General features: G+C 57.4%; 1 protein-coding gene across 1 annotated transcript; it reads left to right on the top strand.

The window, feature by feature from the left end:
- Positions 1-681: 681 nt before the first annotated feature.
- Positions 682-11,975, top strand: SAMD14 (sterile alpha motif domain containing 14). Its single transcript, XM_012662167.1, has 9 exons — positions 682-724; positions 7,398-7,564; positions 7,964-8,252; positions 8,871-8,958; positions 9,057-9,131; positions 9,215-9,374; positions 10,609-10,728; positions 10,837-10,992; positions 11,820-11,975. Exons 1-9 carry the CDS (start codon positions 682-684, stop codon positions 11,973-11,975), a joined length of 1,254 nt encoding a protein of 417 aa, XP_012517621.1.
- Positions 11,976-13,513: the final 1,538 nt, after the last annotated feature.

The raw sequence follows: 13,513 nt of genomic DNA, 5'->3' as shown, positions 1-13,513 counted from the left end.
GGGAAGGGGAGGCAGGATTGGATGATGGATGGAAGACAGTTGGAGGATTGATGGATGTAAAGATGGATGGGTGGATGGTAGTGGATGTTGGGTGTATGGGAGGTGGATATGGGATGGATGGACAGATGGATGGGTAATGAGTGGATGGATGAGCCAGTAGGTAGATGGATGGGAGAGCCTGGGCCCTGGTCCTGACTTTGCCACTAGCTTGCTATTTGGTCTTGGGCTGTTTGCTCCCCACCTCTGTTTCTTCATTTGTAAAATGAGAGGATTGGATTTAATAACTTCTATGACTCCTCCCAGATTTGAGGTTGGACAGTTTAGGATGATTGAAGCCTTTCAGAGGACGCTAGTGATGGAAATGCCCAAGCCAGTGAAGGGGAGAAGTTCAGTGACCCATATGCAGACACAGCAAATCAGCTTGGACCGTGACCGCAGGGCTGAGTCTGTGTCTGCGCCTGGATTTGCTTCTGCCCCTCCCTTCTGCCTGCGCCTCCTGCCGCAGCGCCACATCTGGGTTATGATTCCGAGGGCTTCTCTCCCAGGGGCTAGAGGAAGCGTTCCAAGGGAAGGTGCGGGGCCAGCGGGCCAGGAGCAGGCAGTCACTGGCGTCTCCCCTGCCTCAGCCAACCTGATCTTACTTTCTCTCTCCCCGCTTGTCTTCTGCAGCTCCTTTGAGTCATGGCTTCTTCAAAGCTCCGAGAACCCACGGATGAGGTTTTTGGTGAGTTTTGTGCGGCTCTATCTCTTGTCAATAGACACAGCTGTAGAGCACTTCCTTCCTAGGCCTCTAGGCATTGAGAGGGATAGAGCAGTCCTTGGGGGCTTCAGTGTGTGTGGTGGCCTTTTTGTCACCACTGTCTTAGTGGACATGCCAATTACAAGAGCAACAATCAAGGTCCTCATTTATTAAGTGCTCATCTTATGCCAGGTACTGGACTAAGCACCCGCAGCTCACATGCACGGGGTATTCAACCCTCACAATAATGTTAAGGAGTAGGCCCATTTATGCACAAGGAGTGGAGTTGCAGAGTGCTGAGTGACTCGCTTTGAAGATCACATGGCGGCCGGGCGCGGTGGCTCACGCCTGTAATCCTAGCACTCTGGGAGGCCGAGGCGGGTGGATCGCTCAAGGTCAGGAGTTTGAGACCAGCCTGAGCAAGAGCGAGACCCCGTCTCTACTAAAAATAGAAAGAAATTATTTGGACAACTAAAAATCTATATATAGAAAAAAAAATTAGCCGGACCTGGTGGCGCATGCCTGTAGTCCCAGCTACCTGGGAGGCTGAGGCAGTAGGATTGCTCGAGCCCAGGAGTTTGAGGTTGCTATGAGCTAGGCTGATGCCATGGCACTCTAGCCAGGGCAACAGAGTGAGACTCTGTCTCAAAAAAAAAAAAAAAAAAAAAAAGATCACATGGCAAGTTAGTGGTAGAGCTGGGACTAGAACCCCAGACTGTCTGACACCCTGCCCTTAGTCACTGTGCTGTACCTGAGCACTGACAACACACAAGTCGCATAAATAAAGAGGTGCATGGGACCTCAGCCTGCACAGATGTGCCCTGAATCAAATGTATGGCATGCACACGGCTGCAGTACCCCTGGCAGCCCGCTCACACTGGTGTGCACGCCCACCTCCTCAGTTCACACTGGGGTGCATGCACACTGCCTGTACCATCAGTCACCCCTGCAGTCTTCTGTTGTGAGGACTGGGGAAAGAGACCACCCCGGCTGGGCAGAGTTCCCAGCATGCACTGGAGTGGAAAGACTGTTTCCCAGCTGGATTCGGGTGGAGGAGGGTGGGGGGGTGAGGAGGAGTCAGTGAGCAAAGGAACATGGAGGGAGAGGTGGAGACAAACAAGAAGTTGGCCCCCAGCCTCCAGGAGCTCCCAGCTCCTCCTCCCCCCTCCTCCCCACCTCTCTTTTCCTCCCTCTCTCCCCCTGCCCTGCCACTGCCCCTTGCCCTGGTAACACCAGGAACTGCTGCCTCCTGACTTTTGGGGAATGCTGCTTCCCACTTGGGTCTCTCCGGGCTCCCCCAGCCTTTAACTGCCTCAGGGGCCACCGTGCCTGAGTCCCTGTCTCCACCCAGGCCTGGCCAGAGAGATGAGTTCTCCCTGCCTCCCTAGCTCTCTCCCCACTCAAACCCTTCCTATTTTCCTCACTGCTGAGGTAGCTGGGCCCAGTGCTTCCTGATGCAAAAGGTAATTAAATATTCATGACTTCCCACTGTCCAGGGCAGGGAGAGGGAGAAAGGGGGAGAAGGTGGCGGAGGGGGAGGAAGGAGGGAGCAAGTAAGGGCAAGAGATGGAGGAAGCTGAGCGGTGCTGGGGAGGCTGGCCCCACCTTGCCTCAAACCCCACCCCCCAGCCCCTTACCACTCCCTCTGCTCCCCAGACTCTCCAAGGTATAATGACCATGGCAGTGATGTGGCCCCGAGTCAGGAGCACAGGGCCCTCCTCCCTGGCACAGGTTGGCTGGGCACCAGCTGGGTGCCACAAGGGCAGAGGATGCAAGAGCACTGGCCTGAGAGCCAGGAGATTTGTATACTTTCCCTAACTCCATCTGCATCCTTGTCCAACATTTTCTCCTGGAACCTCAGTTTCCCCACCCATAAAATGAGAGGTCGGACTCAAAAGTCGATCCTATTTCTGCTTTGGAGAGGGCATAGCATGCTTGCTGGTTAGCAGTGGAGCCAGACTGCCTGTCTGTAAGTGTGGCTGGGTCTTCACCAGCTCTGTGCCCTCAGGCCAATTAAGCCTGCCCTGGGGATTCCTGGAGTCCCTTCTGGTAGGGTAGTGGGGAGGCTCAAATGAGCTGGTAATTGTAAAGCACTTAGAACAGTGCCTGGCACAGTAAGGGCTCAATGAGGATTAGCTGTTATTTTTCTGTGTTTCCTTCTCAGTCCTTGCTGCTTCCAGGCAGTGCCTGGAGATTCTGTGCAAGGGGCTGGGGACAGAGGGCTTCCTCCCCCAGCCCCAGGGGCTGGAAACACCAACAGAGTTTCCAAGCAAGGGCTGCTAAGGGACCAGAGGAGTGGAGCGAAGCCTGGGGACAAAGATAGCAGTCTTTTTGACAGTCCTCTGCTCTCCAAGTCGCCAGCTACACCGCTGGGCAACCGCAGCAGCCTCTCTGTATTCACCTTTCCCCTCAATCCTTGCAGGCTGCACTGGCCCCTTGGACACGTCCAGCCTGCACCTTTCCTTCTCCTTCGAAAACTCTTGTCCTTTCTACATCCTCAGCTCTTTCGTGTCACCCAGACCTCAGCCTGGCTGCCTGAGCTAAAGTGGTACCCCCACAGTCCACCGTGTCTCCTCATCCATTCCACAAGTATTTACAGAGCTCCTAGTATGTGCCAGGCTCTGATCTGGGCTCTGGGGTGACAGCAGTGAACAAGCCAGACAAAGTCGCTGCCTTCATGGAGCTTGAATTCTCGTGCAGGGGCAGGCAGGGGGACAGATGATGAAAGCACACACAACTAAACCAGGAATATATTTGATGGTGAAGTGTGCTTTGCAGAGGATGGAAATACTGGCCGTGATGGAACGTGGGCATGTGCTTGTAGGTGACCCTCGTCAGCCCTGTGTATGTCTCCACTGAAGCACGCATTGGCCCATGGAAGTGTGACTTCGCTTCGGCACTGACCGAGCACCTACTCCCTGCCAGGCACTGCACCAGGCTCTCGTGCACCTTTTCTCCTCCTTGGAAAACTCTTGTTCGTTCTCCAGCGCATCTACAATGCACCTCTCATGATGTGCGGCGGATAGGGAAGGGCCGCGCCCTCTGCAGCGTGCAGGCCAGCATGCGGAGGCAGTCATATGGCAGACCATGTCGTGACTGGTGACCATATCTGTATCATAGTGCAGGGGCCTGAAGAGGTGTGGCTGTGTGTGTGTGTGTGTGAGATGTGTCAGAGTCGCTCAGCCAGGCAAAGGCGGGGCGGAGAGTGCTGGAGCAGAGAGAGCTGCATGAGCACAGGGCTGGAGGTGGGACAGAGGTAGAGGCAGGTATAGGTGCAGGTGTACATGCAGGTATCAGTATAAGCAACTCAGTATTGCTCCCTAACACCATCAACAGCCAGTGCCTGCCGAGCACTTACTAAGTCGCAGGCATTACAGTGAAACACTTTATATGCATTATGTTCACAACAAACCTATAAGGAAGATACTGCTATTAGGGTCCCATTTTACAGATGGGGAAGCCGACACCTAAATGGAAGTAACTTGCCCGGGTCACCCAGCCAGCAAATGGTAGAACTGGATTCAGCCTGGGCCATGTGGCTCCAGAGCCTGTGCTCTTGGCCACGGTGGCATGTATGAGCATGTGAGAGGAGGAGTCTGTGGGAAACTTAGAAAGGGTGGGCTGGGTCCCCTCAGGCCTTGAATGGAGGCGGAGGAGCATGGACTTTACATCATTGGCTTTGGGGAACCCCCACCCCCACCTCAGAGAGTTTCAAAAGCCAGAGAGTACAGGACATGGTCAGAAATGTGCTTTAGAAAGTTTCTTCTGGTTGAGTGGAAGGGGTGGGGAGGCAGCCCGACTGGAAGCAGGGAGCGAGGGTGGGATAGATGTCTGTTTGGGGTGGCAGAGGCTGGGAGGGGGCCGGCTGCTGGAGGCCTGAGCTGGGGCTGTTCAGTCCAGAGGGAGAGGAGAGGCCAGGTTCCATGGGTGCAAGGAAGGCCAGTCAATAGAACATCGCACTTTCATTAAAGTAGCATTTACTAAGCACCTACTATGTGCCAGCACTGTTCTATGCCGTGGTAAAGCAGTGAACAAAACAGAGAACAACCTGTCCTTATGCAGCTGATGTTCTAATGGGTGGAGAGAGACAATAAACTAAACAGGCAGAATATACCGCATGCCGGAGAGTGATCCGTGATGTAGGGAAAAGTAGGAGTGGGCTTTTGGAGTGTGCATGTGGGGTGATTCTAAATCGGGTGCTCAGGGAGGGCCTCAGTGTGAGAAAGTGTTCAAGCGAAGACCTGAAGGGGGTGAGGGAGAGAACCATGCAGAAGTCTGTGGCAAGAGCCTTGCAGGGAGAGGGCAGAGGAAGTACAGGCTGGGCTTGTGTGAAGATGAGCTGGGGGCCAGGGTGGTTGGAGTGGAGAGACAGAAGGAGACCTCGGAGTGGCCAGGAAACATGGCCTAAGTTTGGAAGGCCACTGGGAGAACTTTGGCTGTTACTCTGCAGGAGATGGAAGTCGCCGGAGGGTTCTGAACAGAGGAGTGACACAAGCTGACATGTTTTATTAGTGTCACTCTGGCTGCTGTGTTGAAAATAGACTGCAAATGGGAAAGGGAGGAGGAAGGAAGACCAGCAAGGAGGCTTTTTGTAATAATCGAGGCAAGAGATGGTGGTGACCTAGACCAGAGAGGCTGCGAGTTCTCCCTCTCCACTCCCATCCCCTGCCCTCCTCTCCCCTCCCCTCTCCTCCTTCCCTCTCTCTCTTGCTCCCTCCGTATGCGTGCCTGTCTATGAGTGTATGTAGACACTCACACTCATGAACAATGTTTTATTGTGGAAAATCTCAAACATATTCAAACGTAGGGAGAATAGCACAATGCACTCTATCATGTGCTCATGTCCTTGTCACCCAACCTCAACAATGATCAAGTCGTGGCCAGTCTTGTGTCATATATATCCCCTTCCACTCTCTGCCCCTATTGTCCTGAATTATTTTGCACCTAATCTAAAACACCTAATCTGCACCTAATCTAAAACATCATATCACTTTGCCATAAATATTTCGGGATGTCTAGATATATTTTGAAAGTAGAGCTAACAGGAATTGTGGAAGAATCGGGTTGCAGGGTGGGAGGGAAAGAAGTCGAGAATGATTCCAGGGGTTTGGCCCGGGCATCTGGAACCGTGGAGCTGCTGTGTGTCAAGAGAGGGGACTAGGAGCAGCAGCTTGGGGCATGGGAGAGGTCAGGGGGTGACGTGGAGCATGGAACTTGAAGATACCCAATGGACATCCAAAGTGGAGGTGTCAACTCAGTTGGACACATGAATTACCAATTGGGACTGGGCTGAGGGAGAAGGGTAACTTGGAGCTGTCTGACTTGGTGACAAGAGGGGCCTTTCACTGGGCCCGAAAAGAGAGGAGAAGCTTGTCTGAGGCCAGGTGATCGGTTCATTTTGCTGGGCTGAACTCGAGGTGTCTGGGGACCTTTGATGTGGCAAATCCCCAGGCAGGTGCTTGAGTGCCCAGGCTCCGAATTCAGGGGAGGGGTCAGGTCTGGAAACAGACATGGGTGGTGGCTAAGGCAGGAGAGTAACTGGGGTGGCTTAGGGGGTGTCTGCAGGCAAGAGAGAGCAGCAGGCCAGGCAGGGTGGATGGAACGGGGTCCCTGAGATCATGGGAGGTGGAGCGGGGAAGACGGGCTCTGTCCCATCCTGAGGCCTGGGAAGACTCCTTTCTGTTTGGAGACCCCAGCACCAAGCTCTGGGCCGGTACCGAGTGAGGGCTTCATTTCCAGATGGAGCACATGAAAAGTGGAGCTGCGAGCAACAAGGGTTTAGGCACGATCCATTGGGTTTGCCCGCTCTTCCTCCATGTCCTCGTGCGGGACCTAGCACCCGGCCACAGACCCCAGGACAGGAGAGACAGGCTTCAGGGGACTGTGGGGCTTTCCTTCCTACCACTGCCACGTGGGGGTCCCTCTCCTCTGCTTCAGCTGTGAGCTCCGGATGCTCAGCAGTGCTATCTCTGAGTGTGACCCTGAGTGTGGCACAGCAAGCCAGTGCCCCCAGCAGGGCCAGTCTGGAGCTTGACTAGCCAGGCTCAAATCCTGGACCACTGGTAGCTGGTGGCTTTAGTCAAGTCACTTGCCCTCTCTGAGCCTCAGTCTGCTTAGCTGCAAAATGTGCATAATAGCCGTCCTAACCCCACCAGGTTGTTTTGAGGAAGAGACGATGTAGGTACGTTGGTGAATAGTAGGTGCTTCTTAAACAGTAGCCGTTACGACCTCCAGCCTCATCCTTTAGTCCATCTCTCCACAGAGCTGCCCTCAACTGTCCCTGGAGGTGCCACTCCTTGCTTCCCTACTTCCTAGCATGGCATAGGCCAGTTTCCCCAACCTCATCTCTTGTAAACTCCCACCCAGACCCTACTGCCCAGCTTTCGTGTTTCCTCCTCTGACCCCTCCAAACAGGGCTGTCCTGTCCCCCTGTGTGCGTATATGAGGGTTCACCACACTGTGCGATATTGATGTGCTGGCGTATCTGCCTCCCCCGCCCCTGCCTGAGAGGGAGACTGGGACTGGGAGAGACCCCGTTTTTCATATGGAAACACTGGTTCAATGTCTGGAGTGTGAGCACAGCTGGCCCCCTGAGGTGGGCCTCTGGGCGTGCCATCTCTCACGTTTCTGGTCTCTTCCTCCTTCCCCCGGTTCACAGACCTGGACTTGGCTGTGCCAGAGACCGCCAGACTGGACAGCAGTTTACACAAGGCCCGGGCCCAGCTGCTGGCCAAGGGCCGGAGACACCGGCCGTCCCGCTCGAGGCTTCGGGACAGTGCCAGCTCTGCTGAGGATGGTGAAGGCTCCGATGGGCCTGGAGGCAAGGTTGGGGCAAGCTGTGCAAACACACATACACCCACCCGGCCCTCCTACCCCTGGCTAATCCCTCCAAACTGCCCTTCCGGGGCGGCCACGCCCCCAGACTTCTGGCTAGTAATGCCAACAAATGTTAGCTGCAGTTCACTTCTGGCTCATTCCATCCTTTTAAAGAATGTATCGTTTTTCTCATCTTACAGATGAGGAAACTGAGGCCCTGAGAGGTCCCGTAACAAAGTCACAGTTAGTAAGTGAAGGAGGCGGAACTCAAGCCCAGCCTATGTGACTCAAAGCCCCAGGAATTCGGGCTCCTCGCCTGGGGGCCGCAGTTTACAGGGCGAAAGGGTCTCCCAGCCCCTCTGGGAAGGGGGCGGAGGGTTCTTGGTGAGCGGCCGCCCTCTCCCCCAGGTGACCGACGGCTGCGGGAGCCCCCTGCATCGGCTGCGCTCGCCTTTGCACTCGGGCCCCGGGTCCCCGGCCGGGGGCTCTTTCTGCCTGGAGCCTCCGGGGTTGCGGCGCAGCCAGGACGAGGACGAGCCACCGCCCTCGCCGCTCACACGCTACCGGCCCCTGCACAACGCCGCCTCGCACGAGGGCCTGGCCGCCGCCTCCTGCTCGCCGCCGCGCTCCGCGCCCTCCTCCGACAGCTCGCCCAGCTTCAGGCGCCGCCACCCGCGCGCGGAGCCGCACAGCGAGGGTGAGCAGAGGCGGCGGCAGCGCCCCTCGCGGAGCCGGCGGGACGAGGCGGCTGGGGGTGTTCGCGTCGTGCACTGCTGGGCTCCGGGACACCCAATACAGCAAACAGACGCAGTCCTTGTCCTCGTGGGGCTTGTAGTTGAAGGGAGGTACAACCAGATCATTCCTTTAACTACGCGTGTAGTTACAGACTGTAGTAAGTGCCATGCCGGAAATGTGCATCGTGGCAGCGGGACAGCATCTATCAGGACGCCTGACCTAGCTGGGAGCATCCTGGGAGGCTTCTCTGAGGAAGTGACATTTGAGCCAGCATTGCAAGGCTGGTTAGAAGTTGGCCAGGATAAAATTAAGAGTAAATAGCAGGGGCCCCTGCCTTTTTGGAGTGCTTTGTAGTTTGTCAAAGGCTTTCCTAAGGATCCCATGAGGTCCCATGAAATAGGCAGGTGTTATTATTCCCATGTTATTTGAAAAGCAGGAAGCTCAGAGAGGTAAAGTGACTTGTCCCAGGTCGCACAGCTAGTGGAGGGTGAGGTTGCCTGATTTTAAGTCACCCCACACTAGTGAAGGGGGCAGGCAAGTCACCACATGGGCTATTTCCTTCCTTCCCCTCCCCTGTAAGATGACAGCCGGGATGCCAGCCCTCCCGAGCCTGCCAGCCCCACCATCGGCCTGGATAAGAAGACTCGCCGAAAGTTCCTGGACCTGGGGTGAGTGGAGGCGGGACCATTAACGCAGGGCTTGGAGCTGTTGGGGTGAGGGGTAGCACAGTGGAGCCCTGCCCCACTCCCCTCTTCCCTCCCCGCAGGGTCACCCTGCGTCGAGCGTCCACTGGCAAGAGCCGGAAAGAGAAGGGCAGCAACCGCCTGTCCATGGGCAGCAGGTAAGAGGTGCCCACAGCACCCCATGGCTCCCATGGGCCCCGGCCCTCTGTGCCCACACCCATGCTGGGCGCTCTCTCCGCAGGGAGTCGGTGGAGGGGTCTGGCAGGTCAGGGGGCTCCCCGTTCCTGCCCTTTTCCTGGTTCACAGACAGCGGCAAGGGCTCAGCGTCCTCTGGCAGCACCACCTCCCCTGCCTGCTCCCCTAAACACGAGGGCTTCAGCCCTAAGAAGTCAGCTTCCCAGGTAAGTCCATGACTTCCTTGCCCCAAACTAGCCCCTAGACCCAGGTGCCATGAGGCATACTTCACCCTGGCTCAGGCTGGGTTCAGGCATTCCTGGAGTCCGTCGGTCCATCCACGGAGCCACTCAGTAATCCATCACTTCATTTGAGTTCATTCATTCACTCGCTCATTCGTTCATATTCTGAGTAGTTCATTCACTGCTTCATCCATTCAGCACCCATCACTGGACACCATGGTTTTCCTATTGTCCACGCAGCCTGAGGTCTGCTCCATTCTGCTGTTCTGCCAGGCTCAGTTCTCACCCCACTCCTGTGTTGGGAGCTGGGCCAGCTGCTCGGCAGGGTGAGACCTGGGGAATGTAGGGATGAACAGGACCCCAATCTAGTGCTCTGAAAGCTTAGAAGTGAGACTGAGTAACAGGCAGCAGTGAGCATCTGCTTATGTTCAGACAGCCCTCTACACTTTACGAAGCCCCACACGCCTGTGTTTGCTCCACTGTCACAGAGGCTCAGTGAATTAGGGAGGAGGGCGGGCGCGCCCATTCCGTTGTGCAGATGAGGAATGAAGTCCCGGAGAGAAAGGGACTTGCCCGCAGACTCGCACAGGTTTAGTTGCAAAGCTCTGTGACTCCCAGCTCAGTGCTTGTTCTAAGCTTCTGTTGCTTATGTGCAGCTGGGGCCAAGGAGAAAATCGGAAAGCTGGGAGTCCCTTCTGACTCGGGACTGCCTTCTTTCTTCCCTCCCTTTCTTCCCTGTGCTGGGCCCTGGTGAACAAAACACAGCCGGGCCCTCGTAGAGCTCATGGTCCAATGAGGACAAACACCTCTAATCAGGCACTGCCAAGCAGGGGTGCTAGAGGCCAGGTGGGAGGCACTTATGGGGGACACCTGACCCAGCCTGGGGGAAGCCTGGAAGGCTGCCTGTAGGAAGCGATACCTAGTCTGAGACCCCCCCCTCCATTTCTGCTAGGTATTCTGCCTGGCTTAGTTCTAGCCCCCTGTCCTCCAGATGGCTGCCTGCCCTCCCACAGGCCTCAGGTCCTGATGCCCCACACGAGTCACCATGTCCTGTATGCCTGCCTGCCTGCCTCCTGGCTCACGCACAGAGGGCACTGAGCAACTCCTGGTACCTAGTCCAGGATTTAACTCCATCCAGACCATGGTGGTGGGTTGCGGGAACTCCCTTGGGTTTGGGGGTGAGCTCCCACCTCAGCAGCCTGCACCCCTTCCTGTCTAGGAATCCACCCTGAGTGACGACTCCACGCCCCCCAGCAGCAGCCCCAAGATCCCGAGTGGGCCCCGGCAGGAGGCCAAGTGTTCTTACCCCTACCACACACTGTCCCAGTCTTCGGATGAGGTGAGTGGGGTTGGCCGTGGGGCCTGTTGGAGCCCTGACCTTGGACTCTGCCAGGTGTGCAGGCCGGAGGCCAAGCCTCCCGCTCACGCTCCTTGGTCTCCACCCCAGTTCCTGGATGAACCCCTCCCCTCTGTCCACCAGTGGACCAGCCAGCAGGTGGGCCAGTGGCTGCACAGCCTCAGCCTGGAGCAGTATGCTGCCGAGTTCGCCGCGCGGCAGGTGGACGGGCCGCAGCTGCTGCAGCTGGACGGAAGCAAACTGAAGGTGGGTCAGGGTGAAAGGTCCATGACCCTGCTCGTGCTTGGGGCAACCTTCAAGGATGGGGAGTCTCCCCTCCTGACCTTTGACCTTCAGCCCAGCGTCCTGGGCTGACCTTTTCACACCATCTGTGGCCACTGCCGTGCCTCTAACCCCCAGGCAAGGTCCTTGTCTAGTCCAGTCTTTGTGGTGTAGCATGGGTCCCCAGTTTGACTTGAAACTCAAGCCCGATACTTCAGTTTGACCTTCAAGCTCCAGCCCAAGTCGCCAGGCTGACCTTGCCCTCTAGGACTGTCATCTGACCCTGATGCTCATGAGTTTCCTGGTATTATGGGAAGCCAGGAGTTGCCTTGGTCAGCTCTTGATTCTGTCTCCCAGAAGGCTGGTGGTAGTGGGGGAAGGGGACGGGGTGGCCTCCCATCTCTGCTGGGAGGTTCCTGGCCTGTCTCCTGGTCTCCGCTGAGTTGCTTGGGGGAAAGGGTAGTGGAAGAGTCCCCAGGAAGTCTCGGGAAGTGGGGGGCCTTGGCCACTGACTAGCTGTGTGACCTCGGGCGGGTCACTCCCCATCTCTGGGCCTCCGGAGGTAGGGCAGGGTCATGCCAAGGCTAAAATCCTGAGTGGAGGCCTGGGAGCCCCAGCCCTCTCCTCTCCCCACCACTCCCTTCCAAATTCTTGCCCTGAGGGTTGTGGTCCCTGGCCAGTAGCCTGGGAGGTGAAGGCTCCACTTCAGGGTGGATTTACAGGGCTCCACGGGGAGTACACCTGGGGCAGGAAGAGTCTGGTGGCCAGGACGGGGATGGGGACTTCTCCCTTACCCCTGGATTCCTCCCCAGAGCCTGGGGCTCAGCAACTCGCACGACCGCGCACTGGTGAAGCGGAAGCTGAAGGAGCTGGCAGCGGCTGCCGAGAAGGAGCGCAAGGCCCAGGAGAAGGCCGCGCGCCAGCGGGAGAAGCTCCGGCGCCGGGAGCAGGAGGCCCAGAAGAGCTAGGGGTCCAGTGGGGCAGGCGCTGGCGCTGGGCACAGGCCTCACTGCGGAGGCTGGACCCGGGGGCCACACTTGGGCTGGTCTGGCCCCAGCCCAACTCTCAGGGGGTACATGCCTTCTCTCACCCTATCACTCTGTTTGGACCCAGAGCCCCCAGAAAGGGAGACCCAGGGAGAAGGCCTAGTGATAAATCCATTCGGAGGACTTACTTGGCACAGAGTTCCTAGGGGAGGAGGCAGATGAAGGGAGAGGGCAGAGAGGCCAGGGCTGAAGTGCTGGGAGCCCAGAGGAGCCTGGGCCAGGCTGACCCTCTGCCCTCAGGCCCGGGTGGGGCTGGGGCAAAGCCAGCTGGGATGCCCACCTGCCTGCCTGAGGCCCTGAGACCACGCAGGGCTCAGAGAGGGGGGCTGAGCATCTCAGCAGCAGGTGGACCGAGCTGTTCCTTTCCAGCTCTCCGAGGTGGCTGTGTGGTGGGGAGCTCTGTCCTGCTCCCCAGGGAGGCCAGTGGGCACCGCAGCAAGTCGCACTCAGGGTAGACTCCCAGCCAAACTCCTCAGTAGGAGAGCAGAGAAAGCAGCACAGGATACGCTTGATCTTTGAAGGACTTTAGGAGAAGGGAGGGACGATGACACCCTCTCCTTCCTTCCCCCCGGCTGTCCTATGGGTCCCAGTGGGTGCCAGATGACGTCCACGCAGGTCAGTGCCTCTTGGGGCCCAATTAAGGCCTGGCCTTTGACCCGTTCTCCAAGCCAGGACCCACTTCTCCTGCTGCTCCCTCAGAGGGTGCCTGAGCCCGCTCTGGGGGCAGAGCAAACTCGGGAGCTGCTGGGAATGAGGACACCCCCCACCAAGACCTAGGCGGCACTGAACTAGTGAACCCTCACCCCGGCCAGGCAGAGGAGCAACGTCTGGGGGTCCCTGGAAGCTGCTGGGTTGGAAGGGTTCATCAGCTCTCCATCTGCCCTGGTCATTGTTGGGGCCTCAGCGGGCTCCAGAACTGGCAGACGGTGCAGGCTCTGGTTTGCTGGGCCGCAAGGAAGGCTCAGACAGCTCCTTCATGGGGTGGTGGAGTCTTTCTGCAGCCTGGGGGTGGCATCTGTCCTTTTAAGAAAATGTCCAGGTGCACCGCTGGCCAGCAGCCAGCCCAGCTTCCAGGGCACTGGTCAGAGTTACCAATGGGGCCGGGGGGCTTCTGATTAGAGTTCCCCCTCCACCTCCTCAAACCTGCCTGGAGTGGTGGGCAGGACCCAATGCATGCTGACTCCCCTCAGTCCTGCCCAGGGGCTGTGGCTTATGGCCAGGGCGCTGGCCCTGGGACTCAGCCCTTTCCTCCCCTCTGCCATCTTTGCCGGGAGAGGGGCTTCAGAGGGATACTGAGATATGGGGACACTGGCACCATCTGGGCCTGGTAGCAGGGCCGCTGGGAGGTTAGAGGCACCCTTGTCCTCGAAGCCATCCAGAGCTCTAGAGGGTGCTCACCTGCATGTGAAGGGGGGAGGCGGTTCTCAATTTATTTCAATAAACACTATGATGTGCCAGTG

This window comes from Propithecus coquereli, unplaced genomic scaffold (genome assembly GCF_000956105.1).
Source record: "Propithecus coquereli isolate 6110/MARCELLA unplaced genomic scaffold, Pcoq_1.0 Scaffold119, whole genome shotgun sequence".
NCBI classification, from domain to species: Eukaryota; Metazoa; Chordata; class Mammalia; order Primates; family Indriidae; genus Propithecus; species Propithecus coquereli.
The sequence above is the reverse complement of the archived record's forward strand: the minus strand, read 5'-3'. Positions and strand labels throughout refer to the sequence as shown.

Excerpts from the sequence above, each read along its gene's own strand:
- SAMD14 (XM_012662167.1), top strand. The coding sequence starts at position 682 with ATGGCTTCTTCAAAGCTCCGAGAACCCACGGATGAGGTTTTTG. Across the intron at positions 725-7,397 it reads ACCCACGGATGAGGTTTTTG|ACCTGGACTTGGCTGTGCCA; the intron begins GTGAGTTTTGTG and ends CCCGGTTCACAG. Across the intron at positions 9,375-10,608 it reads CTAAGAAGTCAGCTTCCCAG|GAATCCACCCTGAGTGACGA; the intron begins GTAAGTCCATGA and ends CTTCCTGTCTAG.